Source organism: Sciurus carolinensis, chromosome 10, assembly GCF_902686445.1.
Source record: "Sciurus carolinensis chromosome 10, mSciCar1.2, whole genome shotgun sequence".
NCBI lineage: Eukaryota > Metazoa > Chordata > Mammalia > Rodentia > Sciuridae > Sciurus > Sciurus carolinensis.
Window position 1 is genome coordinate 106,175,339 of NC_062222.1, and position 21,451 is coordinate 106,196,789.

At 35.8% G+C, this 21,451-nt stretch overlaps 1 protein-coding gene across 4 annotated transcripts in view; it reads left to right on the forward strand.

Annotated features, from left to right (window-relative positions):
- Atp8a1 (ATPase phospholipid transporting 8A1) overlaps positions 1 to 21,451 on the forward strand; it is a 216,025-nt gene that overhangs the window by 41,827 nt on the left and 152,747 nt on the right. For 2 of the 4 annotated variants that reach the window (XM_047567308.1, XM_047567310.1), the window contains exons 6-8: positions 9,573 to 9,613; positions 15,457 to 15,530; positions 21,297 to 21,366. In XM_047567308.1, coding sequence (XP_047423264.1) covers positions 9,573 to 9,613; positions 15,457 to 15,530; positions 21,297 to 21,366 — 185 coding nt within the window. Of the gene's footprint in view, positions 1 to 9,572; positions 9,614 to 15,456; positions 15,531 to 18,757; positions 18,832 to 21,296; positions 21,367 to 21,451 lie in introns of all 4 variants that reach the window. The other 2 variants (XM_047567309.1, XM_047567311.1) reach the window with 2 other exon arrangements.

Consider the following 21,451-nt stretch of genomic DNA (forward strand, 5'->3'; position numbering starts at 1 on the left):
GGTCAGTTTCTGTGCTGTACGAAAGCATAGGTCCTGCTAAGGAGCTAACATGGCGCCACTTTCCTGGCCTAGTGAAAGAGAGTGTTGGCATTTATCTCCTGGAGCTCGCCCCACATGGGAACCGTTCCATGGGCCTGTACACATGCACTGCCGCATGTCTATCAACTTACCTACAAATACTTCTTAGAAGTTATAATTTCCATGATGTTTAGGGTTAAAAATCAAGCATATACATAGCCTAAATAATTTCAGACATCTCAAGTGCTATTAATATTTTCAAACTATCACAAATATGTTAGAATTGCATAAATTGAACTGGTTAGATAGCTTCAACAATAGCTGTGGAAGCTGTGGGTAGGGAGGAAGTATGTATTTGCGGAGGAAGTATGTATTTGCGGAGAAATACAGGCCCAGCTTGTGTTTCATTTGTCCGAGAAACAAAGTTGCACACAGAGGAGCAAAATCCACTGAGGAAATTGGGGAACATAGTTCAGGTGAGAGAGGACTGACTTCAGGGTTGACTTTTGACCTTGCTTTTAGCTTCCTTTCCTGTAAGTACATTTCTCACTCTGTCTTCTGTGTTTTAATTTTAAAAAGTCATTCCACCTTCTTGGATACTTTCCTCCCATGTGCTTTTGCCAAGCCCAACTAAATTGCATGTCCAGATTTTCTGAGAAGAAAACAGGTGTGATTCCAAGGTAGAACATTTGTTCTTTCCCTTCAGTAAGTCTTCATTGAACATTTTCCTTGTGTAAGACTCTATGCAGAGAGGAGCAAGGCTTTATTCTTGACCTACAGGAAATTATAATTATAGGAGGGAAGATAAGATGAGGTCTGATATATAAGGCAGAAGAAGTAATAAGGACCAAATAAGAGGGAGGGGGAATTCAGAAATATCATTTGAGAGGTTCCTGAAGGACAAGTAGAATTTGAGTACACAGAGAGACTACTGGGCCGGTGGCAGTGGGCGACCCAGGAGGAGGAGTTAGTGTGGAGGTGGGAAGACATGAGCATAGTCTGGAAAGAGCACATGGTGCATTTTGATGAAAGCACAGATGGGAGTCAGGGAGCACAGAGGATGGGACGTGGAGGCAAGTTAGGGTCATATTTAGGAGACTTTTGAAAATCGGGGTGAGAAACATATAGGGAATAAAGAAAGGGTGCAGAAAGGCTCCCAGTGTACTTTTGAAAGAAGAACCTGATGACTGTTTTAGGCAGGGATGGGGCAGAGAGACTGATTTTTAGGTAATTAGGAGGGAGACTAGCTAGAGAGTTGACGATCTGGCCTCCTCAGTTGGAGGGTGGTAATGACAAGAGCACAGAGGAAACTGTGCCGAGGCAAGATCTGGGGGTATGAGCCGGAGGTGAGCCCTGCCCAACCCAGATGCTGCCGAATTGAGAGGACCAGCCCTGTACATCTGCTAAACCAGCATTTAAGACGAAGCATGACCGTTCTTAACGAGAGCTCCAGTTCTTAACTGGAGAGGAGTTGAGCTATGAAAACTGGAGTCCGATTGTAAGGGATTGTTGAATGATCCATTAGTGAGGCATGGGAGGAGCTTTTTCCTTCAAGAATATTTTCAGTTAAGTGAAAGAAAAAGTGAATGATTGATGACTTACATATACATATATATGTATTCTTCCTGTAAGTCTTTGGTTCTCAAACTTGAACATGCCTCACAGTCCCCAGGAGGGTTTGTTAAAACATGGGCTATTCCTAGGAGTTACCCTGGAGTTTCTTCAGAACTGGGATGGGGCCCTGGAATTTAATTCTTAAGACATGCCCAGGGATGCTGTTAGTATTGGCAAACAACCACACTTAGGGGGCCATTGTAAAAGTTTTGTAGATGAATTTATAGGCATATCAATTGATTTAATACCAATATGAATAATAGTATCAAGAGAGAGGAATTCAGGAAGTTCCCCTTTGTTCTTTGTATCAGTGGATAATAATGATTCAGCCCACACTCCTGGTGATTTAATTTAACCTTTATTGGCAAGTTTACACAGAGAGTCTTGTGCAATGTCAGTTTGTGGCACCGTGAGGCTTTTAACTTAAAACTGTCTTTGGAAGTAAGATTCCCTTTTAATGAATGGTTTTATATGGGTATATTGGTTCCTTTGCTCAGGTCAAAACCATAGTCTCAGCTGTACTCTTCTCTGTGATCTAAAATCCCTCAAATGCTGACTCTAGCCAGGGATTGGAGCACACTATTCCTCTTGTAGTTTTTCTGCCCTCTGGGACATCCTTTTGAATAACTTGCCTCTCCTTTTCCACTTAAATAGTAGCTGATTGCCTAGGACCAGCAGGCTAGTGACTTTGGGTGATGTCCCTAGTGACAGACCATTTTGACTGGGGAGTTTGGCAGTGACACTCTCTGAGAATATAAGTAATCACCTGCACCTGGCAGCATTGGATTGAGTTCTGAGAGGACAACTCATCCGGGGCCTTTGATTGAGAGATGCCCAAGGTACTCTAACAGAATGTTTTCACTTCACAAAAGAAACTCATTACAACAAAGCTGCCAACTAGTTTCTGCTAAGTAAAAACAGATTCCCTTTGAGGTATTTGTTGAAGTCTGAGCCCTGGCAGCCTACTGTCAGACTAATTAGACTGTGTGGAAACAAGAGCAGGTGTATTTGGATGGAACTGGGGAGAGGTAGAGGATTTTGCATTTAAAAGCATGAGCTGCTAAAGCACCTAGACAGGCCATTCTGTCCTCAGGCATTCCTCTTCCCCTTCACCAGCATCCTAATCATTTCCTCCAGATGCAGAGTAGAAGCTCTGTGAACTTTTGTCCCAAAAAAGCAAGTCTCAGCAAAGGACCTAACATTGTTCCCTGCTTCCTTGACACTATTTGGAATTGGGTCACGGGAGGTCACTGGTTAAAAATAACTAGGTTGCTATTTCAGTTGCCAGCAGATTGCACATGATTATGTTTATTGTCATTGTTCTAAGGATTAGGAACCAATTCCAAAAGAAAGACAACAATGAATCCTGGGATTGGTGTGTATCCTTGGCCAGTGTTCAAGTCTCAACTTATACAGACACTATATATTGTGAGTTGATTTTTAACTTCCCTGGAATTCTGCTGTTCTCTATATCCTAAGATGGGTCTGAGGTCAAGTCTGGAGAAGCTATGTATCTCCTTTCTTTATTTCTGAGTTTGGGGTTTTTGTATTTCAAGAACAGAATTAGGGGATGGGGTTGTGGCTCAGTGGTAGACCACTTGCCTAGCATGTGTGAGGCACTGGATTCGATTCTCAACACCACATGAATAAATAAAATAAAGGTCCATTCATTAACAACCAAAAAATATATACTAAAAAAATATAAAAGATCAAAATTAATGGTGGGGCCTAGAAATACTCTTCATTTTTAACAAACTTCTGAGCAATGCAGATTCTACAGGCCCAGGGAATAAGTACTTTCAAAGAAGGTGATTCTATTTAGGTTCCCAGCTCAGTGGAGGGATCTAAAGGTAATGAATACCTTCATTAATCCAGGCCACTGCAGGCTCCAGCATAAATACCAAATACTCATCAGATGGACAACATTCAAGTGATTGTACATGTCTGATTCTATAGTCAGTGAAACTTGGTTGCTGATGAGAGGGGAAATTGCTGTAGATTCCTAAAGAAGTAGTCTGTATCTGATAAAAGTATCAACAAAAACACTCTGGAACCAGCAATGCTTCTTGTAGGATTTACTCCTATAAGATATAATTATATAACTATATTTCAGTGTCCTTCGTGGTGGTAGAAAAAGAAAGCCAGAATTTCAAGAGAATAGTTGCATGAACTATGATACAGCTGTTATCTCTGTGGTACCTGGAAGTCTCATGCTAAACCTTGACCTAAATAAGGGCAAGACAGACTAACTAGAGATTTGTAATGTGATACTTAAGGTTTGAAAGTACCCTAGAAGATCCAAGACTAACTTCTCTGCTTTGTTTAAGGATGCTTATAGATTTATGGTACCTGGCTTAAACAATTGCACAGTTTTACTTGACTAGTTGAATAGAAACTAGTTGTCCAGGCTTCCCTGAAATTAAGATCTCTTGTACATGTCATGGAAGTTCAAAATTCATGTCTTAGGTCCCCAGTACTTTTCTGGACTTCCATTTTTCTGCTGTCCATACATCTTTTAACTTGATGAGAGCCTTTCATGAATACATTCTGTGGAGTCTTGTGAGTCCATTCACGTTTTGAACCCATTGCAGTTGACACAGCCATACAATGAAGTATGAGTTAAGCCAAAAATGAGTTAAGTGTCTATAGTTTATCCTTAGAGTATTATATGTTAAGTGGAAAAACCAAGTCACAGAGAAATAAAATTTGAAAACAAAAAGGGAAAAAGCAGTCCATCCACAGTTGTCTAGAGAACAGGGTGTGAGGATGCATAATGAGTGCTCCTAACCTTGAGAATGTGGCACTGAGATGAGGAGAGACTGTCAGCTTTTCCTTTCTGCAAATCCATCATCTTGTTGGAAATGTGTTGATTTTGTACTTTAATTGAAAGCATCATAGACTGATGATATATTTAAAAGTTTCTTAGATGTGAATTTTGCAGTAGGCTACATTTTTTCCAGTTTATCTCTTCAATAATGAACTGATGAAAACTTTCGTGCGGAGGGTGGAATGTACTGTTTGGGTGGAGGCAGAGATCGAGAAAGGTCAGGTGGGAAGGAGGCAAACAGGTTAGAAAGTGGAGACAGAACTGATCGGCACCAGGCTGAAGGGAAAAAAGCAGATTCAAAAAATAGAGATGGGAAGCAGGTTTGGAGGACCACGCTCAGTGGCCTTCCATGAAAGTGCCACTGGCGTCCACCATGCAGAGTGGAGTGAAGACTCCCTGATGTAGCATGGCCTGTTGGGTCTAAGAAGCCTGTTGTGACACTTCTGTCATGTTGACAGGAACCAATAGGGTAGGCCAGGGCTATTTTAAGATGTGAACTAGCAAACATCTGTGAAGTGGCAGCACTTCAGGGAAGACTAGTTCAGATGGCAGAGCTAGACGGGGTGGCCCTGAGCTGACGTTGTGAGTGAGCATGTTCCTGCGCCTCATGGTTACGTAATCTTGTCCAGCTGCTTGTACAGCAAGGGAAATCTCAGTAAGTTATAAAACTGAGAGGTCTATTTTAAATGAATGTTTAAATATTCTATTGGCATCCTTTCATAGCTATTTTTTATTCTGTCAAAACTCACAAACCATAAAATTCACCATTTTAACTCACGCAGTTCAGTAGCCTCTATTGTGGTCCTGCGGCTATGTGCCCGTCGCCACCACCTGACTGCAGAACATTTCTACTGCACAGAGGCAGTCAGTCCCTCGCCCCACCTTCCTGGAGGCGTGGGTCCTTGATCTGCCTTCTGTCTCAATGGATTTGTGTATTCTAGATATTTAATATAACTGAGATCACATGGCCTTTTGTGTCTGTCTTCTTTCACTTAGCCTGTCTTCAGGCTTCACCCGTGTTGTTCTGGCAGCCCTTCATCCTTTTATGACTGAATAAGGTTCCATTGAATGGATATACCAGCTTTTGCTTATCTGTTAGTTGATGGTCTTAGGGTTGTTTCCCCTTTGGGGCTGTTGTGAGTAGTGCTGCAGTGAACATTCCTGTACAGCTTTATGTGAAATATGTGTTCAGGGCTCTCAGGGATATGCTTAGGAGTGGAATTTCCGGATCCTGTGGTAGCTCTGTGATTAAGTTTTTTAGGATCTGCCCAAGTGTTTGCCTCTACTGCTATGTGTTCAGTGCCATCTGTATGTTGTTTTTAACATGAGATCTACTAGGGAGTGGGGTTTTATCCTTAGTAAATCTGCGTTGCTCTTTCTATGGCTTGGCTTCGTGTGGTCTCAAACATGCAGGAATATTAGCAAGTCCAGCATTCCATCTAGTGAGTACTCACTGAGTGCCTTTGTGTTGCTGTGAGGCAGCACTGGGGGTGAGCATGAGCAGAACAGAGCAGAGCAGAGCAGAGCAACTCCCTGTTGCCATGGGCCATACAGTGTCAGGGAGCAGCCAGCCATTAAATATTCCTCTCTCCACTAAATATATAGAAGGCCTGGGGTAAATGCTCAGAAGGCAAAGTGCAGGGGCCCATCTAGACTTGGGAGTGGGGTGAAGGACGGTGTCCACAAAATGTCCCCTGAGAAAGTGGTGTCCAAGCCAAGTTCTGGAATATGTGTAGAAGCTAATGAAATGAGGAAGCTGGTAAGTGTGCTGGTCACACACACATGTGACGGACAGGGGGTGCAGGAAAGAGCATGGTGCTTTCCCCAGAGGCCTGAGGAGAGTGCTGATGGGGTGGAAAGAGGTGCTAATGGGGAGTAGGCAAGAGCTGTGTCATAAAAGCCCTTTTATAGTGAAGGAAATTTTTAAATATTGACAGAATAAGACATAAAATCAATATGACATCTTTGTTCTATTAATATAGTAGCCCTTTTGATATCCATATTGGTAAAAATTATTACAGACTTTCAAAGACTCTCTTTCACAACAGCAGAAGACTTTAAAAATAAAGAGATGAACAGTGAGAAATATAATTAAAAAATGGTACCCAAACTAACAAGTGAATTTAAGAATTTAAGAAAGTTACAGAATGACAGGATTGCTATACAGGAGTTTAATACATTTCTATATACTACCAGTGACAGATTAGAAAATGAAATGAAAACATATAATTTATAATATTAAGAAAAAATAGAAATTCAAGGAAAGACCCATTCATGGAAAACTATGAAACATAACTGAGAGAAATTAATGGAGAGGTAAGTGAATGGAAAGATAGATCTTGTCCATGAATTGATAGACTTGAGCCCCAAATCAGGTTCATGGGGGATTTTTTGTGTTTGTGAACTGATGTATATGTACAGATATACCTCAATGAATTCCACTATTATGTGTAATTATAATGCATCAAGAGAAATTCTTAAATAAATAACTAATGAATAATAAAACACTTTAGAAAAATTAGCAATTCAATTCTAGAATTTATGTGGCAATGCAAAGGATTTAGAAAACCCTAATTAATATTATAAAAGAACAAAGTTGGATGACTGCAGTACCCAATTCCAAGATTTACCATAAAGCTATAATAATCAAGATGGTGATCCATGTAGGAAGAACACAGGCCAGAAATAAATCCATCATAATAATGTGTCAATGTAATAGAAGAAGGATAAATCTTCTAAGCAGAATCTCTATGGGGATCGAAAGTACAATAGAAAAAATATGATTCCAAGTACAACCATCCCTCCGTACCTGTGGGGGTTTGGTTCCAAGAATCCCCTCCTGGATACCAAAATCCTCAGATGCTGAAGTCCCTTATATAAAATGATGTCATATTTACATATAATCTATGTTCATCCTCCCAAATACTTTAAACCATTCTTAAATTACTTATAATACATAATACAATGTAAATGCTGTGTCATTGTTATACTTATTGGTTAGGGGATAATGACAATGAAAAAAGTCTGTTAATATTAGGTACAGACATGATTTTGTTTTAATTTCTACCTCAGTTGATTGAATTCCACAAATGTAGCACCTATGGATACAAAGGGCCAACTGCAAAGAAATACAAGACTAGCTTACACTTAGTTCTGGGGGGTGGAAGGATGGGTTACAAGACTAGCTTACTCTTAGGTCTGGGGGACAGAAGGATGGGATTCAAAGGAGCATAGGGATTCTTTCTTGAGTTCTATATCTTCTTCTGGGTGGTAGGTCCACCAGAGTTTACAATTCTCAAAACTCATTGAACAGAACACTTAAGATCTGGTGATTTTGTTGTAAGTTATACTTAAGTTGAAAAAGTAAACCTCACAAGCAGAAGCCAGGCAGGTACCCTAAACAAAGACAGTAGTGTAAGACAGCAGGAAACCATGAACACATGGTGATTGGACTAGGGAGCTTCATCGAAGGAGGTGGACACTCTTCTACCCCAGCCACACGTCAGTGGGAAATTGAACCCAAAGTTGCCAGACCTTCTGAGCTTTCCAGATAAACCTCAAGTTTTCTTTTTTTTCTAATAGATTATTTTTGTTATTTAATATGCTATAATTATAACTGTCTTTCCTTTTTGACAAATAAAAATTATGTGTGCTTATGGCGTACCGTGATGTTTTGATATAAAGTCAGCCTTCTGTATCTACAGGCTCCATATCCATGGATTCAGCCAATCTTAGATCAGACCTATTCAAGGAAAACAAAATTGCATCTGTACTAAACTTGTATAAATATTTTTCTTGTCATTTCCTAAACCATGTAGCATAATAACTATTTACATAGCATTTATATCATGTTATATATTTTAGTAATCTAGAGATGATTTCAAGTGTTTGGGAGGAGGTATCCTGTATTGTTTACACAAAAGATTTTATTTAGGTTGAAATAATTTATATGGTAATAGTGGTTTTAAGGCTTGTTGGTATAGTTGTTAGATTTTCTTTTTAACACTTTGAGGATTATTGTCATTATGACTTTCTTTTTCCAGAGGGTTCAAGCTTTATTTCAAATGACATCAAAAGAAATGTACTATGGGGCTGGGGAGATAGCTCAGCTGGTAGAGTGCTTGCCTCGCAAGCACAAGGCCCTGAGTTCAATCCCTAGTACCGCAAAAAAAAAAAAGAAATGTACTGTCAAATTTTTGTACCTAAAAATTATTTATTTAAAAAATTATTCTGTAAATATTTACTAACTGGCTACTTTGTGCTCTGTATTGTACTATTTACTGAAAATGTTAATACTAACTTTGTCCTTATGAAATGTACTATCTGGATAATTTATTGATGGGCCTTGCTTTTTTTTTTTTTTTTTTTTTTTTTTTCCCTCAGTTCTAAGGGCTGCGTTTTCTACCTAACATTATTCCATTGTCCTGTTTTTACTTTTGTTTTTTAGTGTCATCTGATCTGTTTAGTATTAATGTCACAGACACACAGTTGGGGGTTAAGGTGTACAGAGAAACTTTGTTATTGTGATACACTAAGGAAACACCTTGAAATACCTCTTGCTCTATCATGATTTTAAAATAGCCTCTTCTTTCACTTTTTCTAATAAACCAAATGTGGAAAAGTTTACTCTTTTTGCATTATTATGAACCTAATGAAACAGACTCCTTCTGTTGGCTTTATATGTTAAAGTCTTACTAATTAAAAATCTATTACTTTCCTGCTTATGACTTTTTCTGTTTTAAGCTTTGCTGCTGCTGTAGCATTTGAAATGTGTTCAAACTTGTCATTCCCTTTTGCACATCATTTCCGTGGCTTTCTCCTTCAGCCCAGCTCAGCCCAATACTTCCTCTTTGGGCTGAAGGAAGTTTGTGACTCCTATGAGATGGCCCTCCATTAGTGAAGGGTCATTTCGAGAGCCAAAATCTACATTAGAAGTTTCTGTATCTTTGCATAATTTTACATATCCTTGTTTTCATAATTAGTTTTTAAATCTGTAAAATTGCTACTAGCTATTTTATTTGAAGTTATTCTTTTGAATGATCATTTCATCATAAATAGCCTTTTCATAGGTAGTAAAAATTGTTCTTAAAAATGTCACCTTTTCTCTTTCCAGTTTTGAGAAATGGTGCTTGGGAAATTGTTCACTGGGAAAAGGTATGCATTGATTTTTATTTTGTTCCAGGAGAAGAAATGTGTAGAGGTGTATATAGTAGATGAAATTTTGTATATAAGTAAAAGTCAAGAACTCCACTGATACCAAAGCTATTTAGTAATTGAAGTTGCAAGCATACATATGGAGCCTTCAGTTAGTCACATCCATTTAGCATTTCTGCACTATTCTAGAAAAAGACTATTATTTTAAAAAGTAATATCTAGAACTCTTTATTTCTCTCATAGTATGTTTTGAGTGCTGTTTTCACAGATTTTATTTAACCATGAACTGTTTTGTCTTGTAAATTTTGCTTTAATCATCTACTGTCCAAGTAAAATAAATGTTAGGGTTCTGATATTTCACGTTTGTGTTTTTTACCCTCAAATTCATAAAGTGAGAGTAATCACATTCGAATACTAATTTCTTTTTTTTTTTTTAAGTCTTAAAATCTAAACATTATCGTCTAATGAACTCAAAACAGTTCCATGACTTTGCAAGTTAATTTGCTGGTAGGACCTCTAGCCCAGCAGTTAGTGAACTGAGTCATAATTTAACAAATGTTATCCAGGTGTTCATTTTCAGACCTCATTTTCAAAAGGTAAGAAAGTATTATTAGTTCTCCCTTAGTTCTGAAAGATTTACTCTCTAGTCATCTACAGGTGAACAGCCTGTGTAACTTGGTAAATGACTTTTTGGAGGCCAGGTCATTCTGCCAAGGGGACTTTGTTTCCTGTGATTGCCAGGTACACAAGGGGTACAGGCTAGTATCTGCTAGGACAACACAGGTATTACCCACAGTCAGTTTATTTGCACTCCATTTTCTTCTCAGATGATTTTTGTGAACACCTATGTCCCTGCACAGATTCCCTCTCAATAAAAGCTTAATTGCGTTTTTATTGATTTTTTTTTAAGTCAGTTGCTGGGATAGAGACTGATGTCTCCTCTTCTGAATAGTAGAAAATTCCCTGTCTCTCTTCTTTGGTCTTTGACATAAGAGTAACAAAGAGGATGATGCCTTGATTGTGCTTTCATTATTTCTGTCATAGTTGTCTCTCTTTTGGAAGAGCAAAACAAAACCAAAAATGTTAAAAGCACTTACAAAGTAAGTTTCTTTAATGGTCTTGTATGGCACTTGTGAATTTAAACATTTTAGAGAAAAGACAGGTAGGCTATAATTAAGTATAACTTGAGTTGTATTACATTTTTATTACTGGTGTTGTCAGTATAGTTAATGTAAATGCACATCCTAACAAATTAATATATCAATTTATTATCTTCTTATCTAGACTGCTTGCTCAGAAAATAAAGTTATAAAGTCAGGAGATAATCGTCTACTACTTCATTCTAAAATGAGCTTTCAAATTGCTGAGTGGAGAACCAATCTTTCAAGATTGTGTTAATCTACATGGATCATAGTAACTTCATTAATTTTTGACAGACAAAAATATTAAATCACCACGGTGTTTAGCCATCGAGGTAGTGTTTTCAGCTATTCTGGAGATCAGTGCCACACCTAATGTGGGCATCCCCTATTGAGACATAGAGGATCAGATTCTAAATTGCCAAAAGTCACCCAGCTAAAATGAGCTGAAGTTATTAATAACTAGAATCAGATAATTAATTATAACTAATGAAGGCTGGTTTGGTCATAAATTCGAGATGAATGCATTCTTGTGTTGGCAGTGATATGGGGAAAAAAGTTCTCCTTCCCACTGACATGTGGGATACTTACAAATAAACTTCAAACGTGTGTATGGCCTTTGTAACGAAATCATCTGTACTTAAGATAGTAAAGAATCACATACATGTACAATATGTCATATTCTTTGAAAAATTGAAGTATCAATTACTCCAAATTATTTATATATTATAATCTCAGGAAATTGTCAGCTTTTTTCCTCATGAGCTAAATAAATTACCTGATTTCCAAAAATAAATAGTTGAGAAAAATAGAAGAATAGCTTATAAAATGAAGAACAGTGTGCTCAGATTAACTGCAAGTAAAGTAGAAAGTTATTAAAAGAAAGTGTATATGTTTCAAAAATAGACATCAGTGAACAGAGTAGCAAGGAATAGATTGGAATAGTATAGAATAGAATGCAGTGCCTTGAAATATAGTCTGTTTAACAACAAAAATAATTGATAAAAGAATTAATCATGGAATAGCAGTTTCAAGAAATAATATTTGAATATTTAGTTTATATCTAAGTCATAGCCTTTGATAAAATAAATTCCAACTGGCTAAAAGAGTTAAATACTAAAATGTTGTTTTGGAATTAAAGAATAAAGACTTTAATAAATATAAGACCAGTATCTTAAGATCTGTGGAATTTGATCACATAAATCTTAAAATTAAATACACAACTGAAGTTATCATAAATAACTAGGCAGCATTTGTAAAATGTTTGCACAAAATAGAACAAATTAAGAACTTTGTTATATAAATAGGAAATGAAAGTTGGCAGTAAGAGAATATATGATAAACAACCAGACTCAGAAAATAACCTGTTAATAAAAGTTGCAAATTTAAACAACATTGACATCTTTGCCTGCTATCTATTCAATAAATAAAAACAAATTCACTTGTATTTCAGAAGGTTTTTTAAAAATATTTCATTCACATACTATTGTGGATTAGCAGGTTGGCTACTCATATTGAGAACCATAAAAAAGAAATTCTGGGAATTTATCCCAGAAAATAATCATAAAGTAAAAGAAAATGTCTACATATGTAAAAATGTTTATTGTAGCACAATTTGGTATACATGATATATGTGCAACAGCACTAAACTAGTTCTTATTTTATAACTAAAATAATTTGTAAACAAATAACTACTTCATGAAGTAGTTTTATAAATAAATGATGGTATTCTACATTGTGTAATTTGTGACAAGGAAATTTGTGATTTTACACTGTGTGCAGCACAGAAAAAACTTCTATTCATTCAATAACAGTAGTTCATTCAGACATGCAGGAAGAAAGATATGTAAGAGTTCCTGTGTCATAGAATATGATCATCGTTGAAAAGAACAGGTCTGTGTGTACTGAGGTACCAGCCATGTTAAAAATGACTCATTGAACACATGGGCAGGCATAAGAGCAAGATGACGCGTTTGGCTTAGCCAGATTACCAGAGCAAGACTTTTCCTTGGTGATATGATATTTTGTGCAATTAAAAATAAAATCAGGGAACCAAAACCTAAAGTGTCATCAACATGCCAAGGTAATATGAGAGCGCTGGGCTTCACTTCAGAGTACTTTCCCAGCCTTTCTAAATGTGTGGCCTCTGTGGTTACTTTTTAATGTTCTTCAGAGGACTTAAAAATTTGCACAGCTTATTTGTAGTCATTCACATGGGGGCAGACTTTAGTTCTCAAACATTCATAGTTCATCCCTCCAGTTATTACCCTGAAGTCATTTCCCTATTGGAAAAAGGTTAAGTTTCAAGTACCTAGTTCTAAAACAAAGTGTTGAACGACAGAGCCCAGACAGAGAACTGCATCTCCACTCTTAAAACGTCAGCAGTGGCTTCATCAACCCTCTCCACAAAGACCAGTTCTTCACATTGAGGAGCAGCTGAGACTGTTCACGGGTTCTGAGATATATTCAGGTAGAGAATTTAGGTGAAAAACTCCACATTCTTCTGACTTTGTGGGGAAGCACAGTGTGATGGGCTATGTACAAGCATAAAAGTCACTCTGTAGAGTTGCCCTAACATAAAGTTTCCACCACAAAATGTGTATTTCTTTGTATTAAGACTCTATCTCTAAAAAAATTCCTTAATAAAAGTATAAATATGCTAGAACCTAGAATTGGGCAAAGTTTGATTTTTTTTAATCATTTGATTATAGTCTGATAATCTCACCCTTTTTCATAATTCTCCATCACAGTTGCTCATGTGAGTGACTTGAGAATGTAAACCAAAAGCCTGCTCTTTCTCCTAAACTTTGGTATTTTGGGGCACTGCAACTGTTTTGTCATGTCCTGCCATTGTAATATGTGAGCAAAGCATTTTTGCCATCCTGACTTTTTCTTCTGTTCATTTCTTTTATGCTGGAAAGGCAAATGCCACATTAGGAGCTCAGAGCACAAAGGAATGAGAAATTCTTGGATACCTTTTGAGAAATTTATCTAAAATGTAGGCAGGTAATTTCTTCAAGGAATGTGAGAACTGCTTTAGCATTTAGTGGTTCTTGGTTTTCCAGGCCACTGGGTAGTGACAGTGTGCCCTATAAGGTGTTAATATGTTCTTCTGTTTAATTACTACAAGGCCTCCTTTTGTCTTATGAAGAATAAAGACATTGAGAAGCGGTACAATCAGTTGAGGTTTTTTGTAAGTCTAACTGTTCAACTCTAATGAGGTAGATAGATAAGGTCCTGATTTTAAAAAGCCTATAGTTTAATTGGAAAAGAAACATTAACCCACTGAAGGTGACTGAAAAACAGTTAAATGGGAACCTAGGTAGCATTCTAAATGTCACTATAGAGAATTTATGTTTTATTATCTTACTGTAAGTGGATGCCATTAGAATGCTATCATAGCACAGTTTTTAAAGTTTACATTGCTACTTAATTTTTAGAATTTTTTTTCTATTTTTCCTTTTTTGAGGTAGGGAACTTTTGATTTCAAGGCCCTTGGCAGTTTTTCAGGCAGTATAATTTCAGATTTCTACTGAAACAAACCTTTTTGAACAAAGGCATCCAGAGTTTTCCCTACTTGGGTAACCAGCATACATATAATATAGATTAGAAGTTCCCTGCATCTCCCACCACACACACAACTTTCCCTGACCTATTTTTTTCAGCATGTGAAGAGGAACACAGTGGGTCCCCTCTGGAATAATTTCTTATGTTTCCCACTAAGGATAGTATCCTCTCCTTTTCCCCAATAAAGTATTATTTTAGAATTCAAAGACATGTAGGGAGAGGGAAGAACAGAACATCTTAAGCAAAACAAAAGAGATGTTTCTTCCCTATATTAAATATAGAAACATATTTTTAGGCTCATTTGTCTACTAAGAGAGTTAAAATTATGATCTAATAGGAATGGCTACCAGCATAACTTGGTCCACTGAGTTAAACCAGGTTGTTACTTAGTTGAAGTTGTATTGTTTGCCAAAAAATGGATAACAGACCTGATCCTTAAATTTCTTCCAAGTTTCTGGCTATTGATCATCTTTAATTTTTCATCATGCCATGATCAGAAAAAAATACTAGCACATTGTAAAGTGTTAAGCTGTTTATTTTTAACTTGAATTACATCAATAGTTTCAGTAAATTTACTAGTGTAAACATCAAGCTTTGCTGATAATCGAGTAGTCAGATGTGCATTTGAGGCTTAGCTTTTCCACTCACTGATCCTGAGCAAACATTAGAATCTCAGACTCATTTTCTTCCTGTCTAAATTATGAATAACAACTAATTCTTGTTTCATAGGGGTCATTGTGAAAGGTAATGATCGCATATGATCATTTCTTCAGTCGAGTTGAGATTTCCTGAAATAGGGTAAAGATTTCAGGAACTGAATTCCTCCCTTTTACTTTTATGTCAAAGAGAGAGAATATGAGACGTTGAGATGTCAATTAAGTAGGTAAAATGAATCCATTGATTTTATTAAGATAAGTTATATAACTGAAAAAAAAAATACAGAATTCATTTTTTAAAAGATTCTCCCATCTCTGGCCTCAATCCTAGACAGACAGTTTTGTGCCATTTTTGTGAAGACCAGTGGTTCTTGTTTGCCAATAGCCATTTTTCGTGTATTCTGTGCTTTAATACAATGGGTTGTATATTTGTAACTATCTTTCCATGCAGATAATTAACCAATTCCCAGTTTTCTTTCAGGTAAATGTTGGAGATATAGTTATAATAAAAGGCAAAGAGTATATACCTGCTGACACTGTACTTCTCTCATCAAGGTAGAGATACCTACTGATGCTCAAACAGTGTAGAGGATGGTTTCTCTACCCTGCATTGACCTTGTGATTTCTCCAAGGAAATAAGGAATAAACGAAGAATTTTAAACCTCTCGAATGATTTTTAATTAAACATTCAAAAACTTGATTGGACTTAAAGGGCTCTTTCATGTTTGCCATATAAAATAAATAACAGGTATCATATAATCCAAAAGTTAAAATTATAATTGAGAATCTCCTCTTCCTCTGAATGTGTCCAGATTCATGTGTGTGGACCACTAACTCTTTTAAAGATTTCTGGTCATTTATTTTATGTCATCCATGAATTGGGTTCTGTTGATTTTATCTTTCAATCCTTGTTCATCATAAATTCCTTTATGATGTATCCATATATCCCCGCAAAGTTTCTTGATCCTTATGGTGGAATGGCACAAGAAAATCAATGAACGATTTCTTTTTTGTCATCATACCTTTCAAAATGCCACCCTCTTCCAACCAAAAATTAAGTACTTGCTCTTTCTCTTAAGCTCTTTCTGTTACTGAGTTTAGACAATTTTTGTTATACTCATATTTAAGATAGTCATGAATTAGTATTCAGAACATATGGCAGTTACCCTTCAAAGAATGTGATTTTCAAATGGTTTTATGTTTAAAAACTGTAAAACTAGTCCTAATATAAATTAAGAAGAAATGTTTTTCCTATTTTAGAGGTTGTTTATCATCATTTCCTTGGACAGTTTTATTTGTAATATCCATATGTAAATATGGACAGTGTCCTTTTTTCAAAACCTATTTAATCAGGTCATGATTTAAAGTGATTAGATTTATGACAGTCTAGTGAAGCTTGAGCAAGTAAGAGTTATCCAGATTTTAGAGAAGCAAGTCTACAGATAGTTGAAACAGCTAGAAGTGGTTCTATTTTTATATTTAATAGTCAGTTACTTTTTGTGTCACATCCAGATAGGTTTTTGTTTTCAGAAAAATTAATATGGATTTTTTTTATAATCAGCCTTTCTGTTCTTAGTTTTCTTTGCTTACAACTGTTTTTAGGATAAAAATTCTAAAACTGAAGTAAAGTTTTCTGTCTACACTTGGCCATATGAGACCAAACTTAAGGATGATCCCATTACCATTGTCTCAGGTTCTAGATATCAGATATTAGAAGGAGCTCCACTTAGTAGTCAGAAAACCAGGATCCTTTTCCTGGCTTGGTGATTTTAAACAAACTATGTAATCTTGAATCTTTCGCATGGAGGAAGATGGGCTAAGCAATCAAGCCTTGATATTCCCCAATTTTTTTTAATTGATAAGCTTTCAGAGTACCTAATATGAAAAAGTACTAATACTTTGATGGTACTAAGTGAAGTTTGATAAATGTGCTGGATGATTGGTCATCTAGATATTATATTTATATAGGAAAGATAAAAGTGATACAGAAAGTCTTCTAACAATTAAGAAAGCATTGAAGCATTGATATTTTCCTGACTAAACTCTGAGACATTACCCTAGAACCATATGTACTAATCCATTCATGTACAGTATTTTTGTGGTCTGCTCAGACATCCTGCCCTGACTTTAATTCTAACTTGAAATTTTTAAAAATATTTGTCATCTTTCTCTATCCAGTCCCAGAAGATCCCCAAAAAGCTCTGTGCTTTTACAAGTTGGATGCTCAATGGGAAATTCTGTGCAAATATTCCAAAATGTGAAAAACTTTGAAATCTGAAATACTTCTGGTCCCAGTCATTTCAGATAAAGGATACTTAACCTTTATTTTTAAACTTTAGAGCATTTTTTTTATAGGATTTGTTTTCTGAACATCAAAAACATTTCCTAGTGGCTATCAATATTGGTAGTTTAATTAGTTTCTAGGTCTTCTTATCCACTGTGATTAATTTCCTCCAAAGATTATTATAGTTTTAAAAGATTATCTGATCAGATAATTTTTCATTATTTAGTAGTATATTGGTTGTGCTACAAACATTTCTACCTAAGAATCACAGTAACACCTTTCAACCTGTGTTTTGCTTTACTTAGCTCTTTTGAGACTACATTAACCTTAAGAATTAGGTAATAGTTTTTATCATCATTTAACAGAAAGAGAAATTTTGACATTGTTTTACATTTAGTTACTTAACTTTAGTGACTAAGTCAAGGTTGAAATACTCCTGATTATCTTCACTATGCCATGCTGTCTGCTGTTAAAGTAAGTACATGGTGATTTTCACCAGCAAGTGGGCACCGTTTAGCAGTAAGAATAAACAACTGTTTGTAATATTTAATTTCCAAATGTTTTTCATTTTTAGTTGCTTATAGTGAATCTTCTGTGAGTTAGTTTGAAATTAAGGCATGAACATGGTTAAAAGTTACTATGTTTCATTGAGTTTCACTTTTGAAATGGAGAAACTGAAATTTTAGTATAATACATTTATGCATTAAGAAAGTATAAAATAGAGTAAAATAACTCAAGCTAAATTGAAGTCCAAATGTATTCTTAGTATGTCTATTTCATACCCTCCCTGAAAATTTTTCTTGTTTCAAAGGCTTAAATTCATCCCCACACCCACCCCCCAAAAATACAGTGTGTTACCTAGACTATAATTATGCTTTCTAACTTCCTAAGATCCATGTCTTTGCTTCTTTGCATTGAAGGTAATACTTATACAATTAACCTTAAAAATCTTTTTGAATCAGAATATTCTCTACAAGATTTTTTGTTTGTTTGTTTAAGTGTGTTGGTGTACGAGGGAGCTAGTGTAATATGCTTTGCTTTTCAAAAACCTAAAAAGTATCTTCTACAATTGTTTCTTTGCTTTTTTGGGTAGTAGTAGACATACAGCAGATGGAATGAGATTAAGGAATTAGATACAGGAACACCTGCACCTGTAAGGTAGAGTAACTCTACTCTATAAAGTGTTTTACTCTATAAAGTGTTTTTATTCAATTTGATAATCAGTACTTGTATGTAAACTTCAAAAACTGGAAGTTTTTGCATTAGAAATTGAAAATTGATTTTAAAAGCAAATGAGTAATTCTTATTAAATATTTTCTTGTGCCTTCAGACCTGATCAAAATAAGTTTTGAAAAAACTGGCATTAGACATTTTTATTAACATGTATTATTTTCTATAACAATTTCAAACCTTCTGTCTCTTTTGTCCATTTGTTTGTTTTTTTCCTCTGTTATTCATTTTTTTCCCCATTTTAATTATTTTAAACTGGGACATGTAGGTGGCAGTAGGGGAAATAGTGAAAGTGACCAATGGGGAGCATCTCCCAGCAGATCTCATCAGTCTGTCCTCAAGGTTAGAACCACTGAGTTATACAGGATGTGTGTACGTGGGTCCTCACCCTAAACCAGAGAACAGTTGCATCCAAATATGTTTGAGTTCTGTGTCTCTTCCTTTTAAATGAACTTTTTTATACTTCTTGGTGATGGACATTTCACAGATGTTTTAAAGGCATTTTATGAATACCACATTGGATGATGTCTGTGCCTCAATGGGGCAGATTCAACTCCTGTTGTTATCGATAGGAGTCCAAGAGGCATGCCAGTAAAGGTAGATTTTAATTTCCTATGCATCATTAATAGACATCCATATTTAACAACATGCCTCAATACTGAAGCTTAACTTACTACCTTGCCAGCATATCGTTTTGAAGCATTAAGCTTTTCCTGAAACTGTCATGGAAAAATCATGAATTTCTTAAATATTTTCTTATTCTCATATCTTAAATTTTCTACAAGTTCTATAGAATACCTCCAACTGATTATGACTGTAATTTGGGCTTAAATAGGGTTTATAGAGGACCCCCTGCACAAAGCTGGATGTTGTACCTTTTGTACCGCATGCTTTGGGACCAGTTTTTATCCCACCTGTAACTCGTGACAAAGTGCACGTTCCTGTGATAAACTTCAGCCGTCTCCTAGTGTCTGTATTGTGATTTGCATCTTGTTTCATTTCCACGTACTAATCAAGACGCCTGCTTTGCCTCTCTGACTGTAGTTTGTGTTTTGGATGTGATATTTGCTGAAGTGTTTCTGATCTGGCATGATTCCTGACTTCTTGCTACCTTTTCACAGCACTGTTAAGAACTGCTTCCCTCACAGCTGTCTTCAGTGGTTATTAAGAATGTTCTGACTTTGGATGCGTATTTTATTTGCCCCACTTCAAATAGAAATCATCCATTTAAACTTCATCACTTCTTAGTCATTTAAAGCCCTAGAAAAACTGTTTTGTGAGAAAAAAAAAATAGAATGTTGTTCTCACTCATTCTGAGACTGGCCTTTGATAAGTATATCATCAGTAAAAGTTTAATGCATTTTGTCACCAAAATGTGGAATCAGTGTTGTCATTTAGCATTTTGTTTGTGATTGTGCTACTATAGTATCAAAAGATGTGTTTTATAATTTCATAAACCATTTAATGTTTCAAATGTATATATAAGTAAATCACAAATTTGAAGCAATTGCCAGAGCCAAATTACTATTATGAAAGTGATTTTTAAAAATAAAATTTTGAATAATTGATAGAATGAAAATATAAATATTGGAAGACTTCTCCAGTTGGGAAAAAAGGAGCAGCGTGTATGAAAGAGCCCATAGAGTAAATGGGAAAACGCAGTTACTTTAAAATGAACCTGTAAAATATTTGATTAATGTCCTGTGTAATTTCCACAATCTTCAGTCTACAAAATTTAGCTACCTGCCAAATTCTGAAATTTTGGAATAGTTTATTTTCAACATGTACAAATTGGAAGTTTATTAGAAAATTCCAGGTGTTTGTGACTTGCAAATTTCTTTCTTTGGAAGCTTTGCACATACTCGTAAGAAACTATATTCATAATAACTTACATGATAGGCTTTTATGTAACCAAGTGCTATTGAGATTAGAATTCAGAATGCTCTTCCATAGAGTTGAGGATTAGATTATACAGCTGCACAACAAACTCACACGTCTGTTGTTGCTAACCAGTAAAGTTTCATGAGAAGGGAAGGGTATAAGATAGGGGTATAAACTGCAGTAAAACTAAAGAACAAACCTATTATGCCACTGCATGCCAGATTTCACTTTGTTGGAGAGCAGTGTGACCAAGTTGGTCAATTTTAGTTTTATTTTTCCTGTCTCAAGTATCTCTGTATCACTTTTAAGAGAGAGGAAAGTAGGAACAAAAAAAAAAAAAAAGGGGGAGAAAAATACTGTCCATTTTTATTATAAAATCTATTCATGTAGCTCTTAAAAGGAACCTTAAATTTTTAATATGTTGTGCTCCATGCAATCCTGTTCATTACAGACAAAAGATAAAAAAATGCAAGCTTGTAGAAGTAGCAATCTGGAATTTTCTAATCAACTACTTTGCTTACCCAATTTACATGTGGACCATGAACATGAAATCTTCCTTGATATTTCTGAGCTAAAGATAAATCTGGGCACAAACTGCTTTACATTTCAGATACAGTCTGTGTTGTGTCTATATGGATGAACAATTTAAAAATAACGTGACAAATCTACTCATTTACATTATCTTGAAGGCCATTAGTGAGTGTTGTCAGGAAATTGCTTTTGGGTCCTTCTGGCTGGAAAGCTGATCCATGATTTGTCATGCATGGGTTCTGCCTCACAGCATCCTGCTGTTGGAATGAAAATCATCTAGAAGCTAGGTGACTATAGCTTTGCCTAGAACAAAAGGCTTTGGTGAGTCTGAACATTTAAATATTCTGCTTTCTTTCTCCCACTAAATCTTTGTGCTTCTCAATTCTAAACAACAGTGAGCCCCAGGCCATGTGCTACATTGAGACATCCAACTTAGATGGTGAAACAAACTTGAAAATTAGGCAGGTAAGTTCTAATACAGATTCATATAATCATTCCTGTTTTGTTACATGGAATGAAAAGCTTCTTTCTTACTGTTGCTATCTTGAGG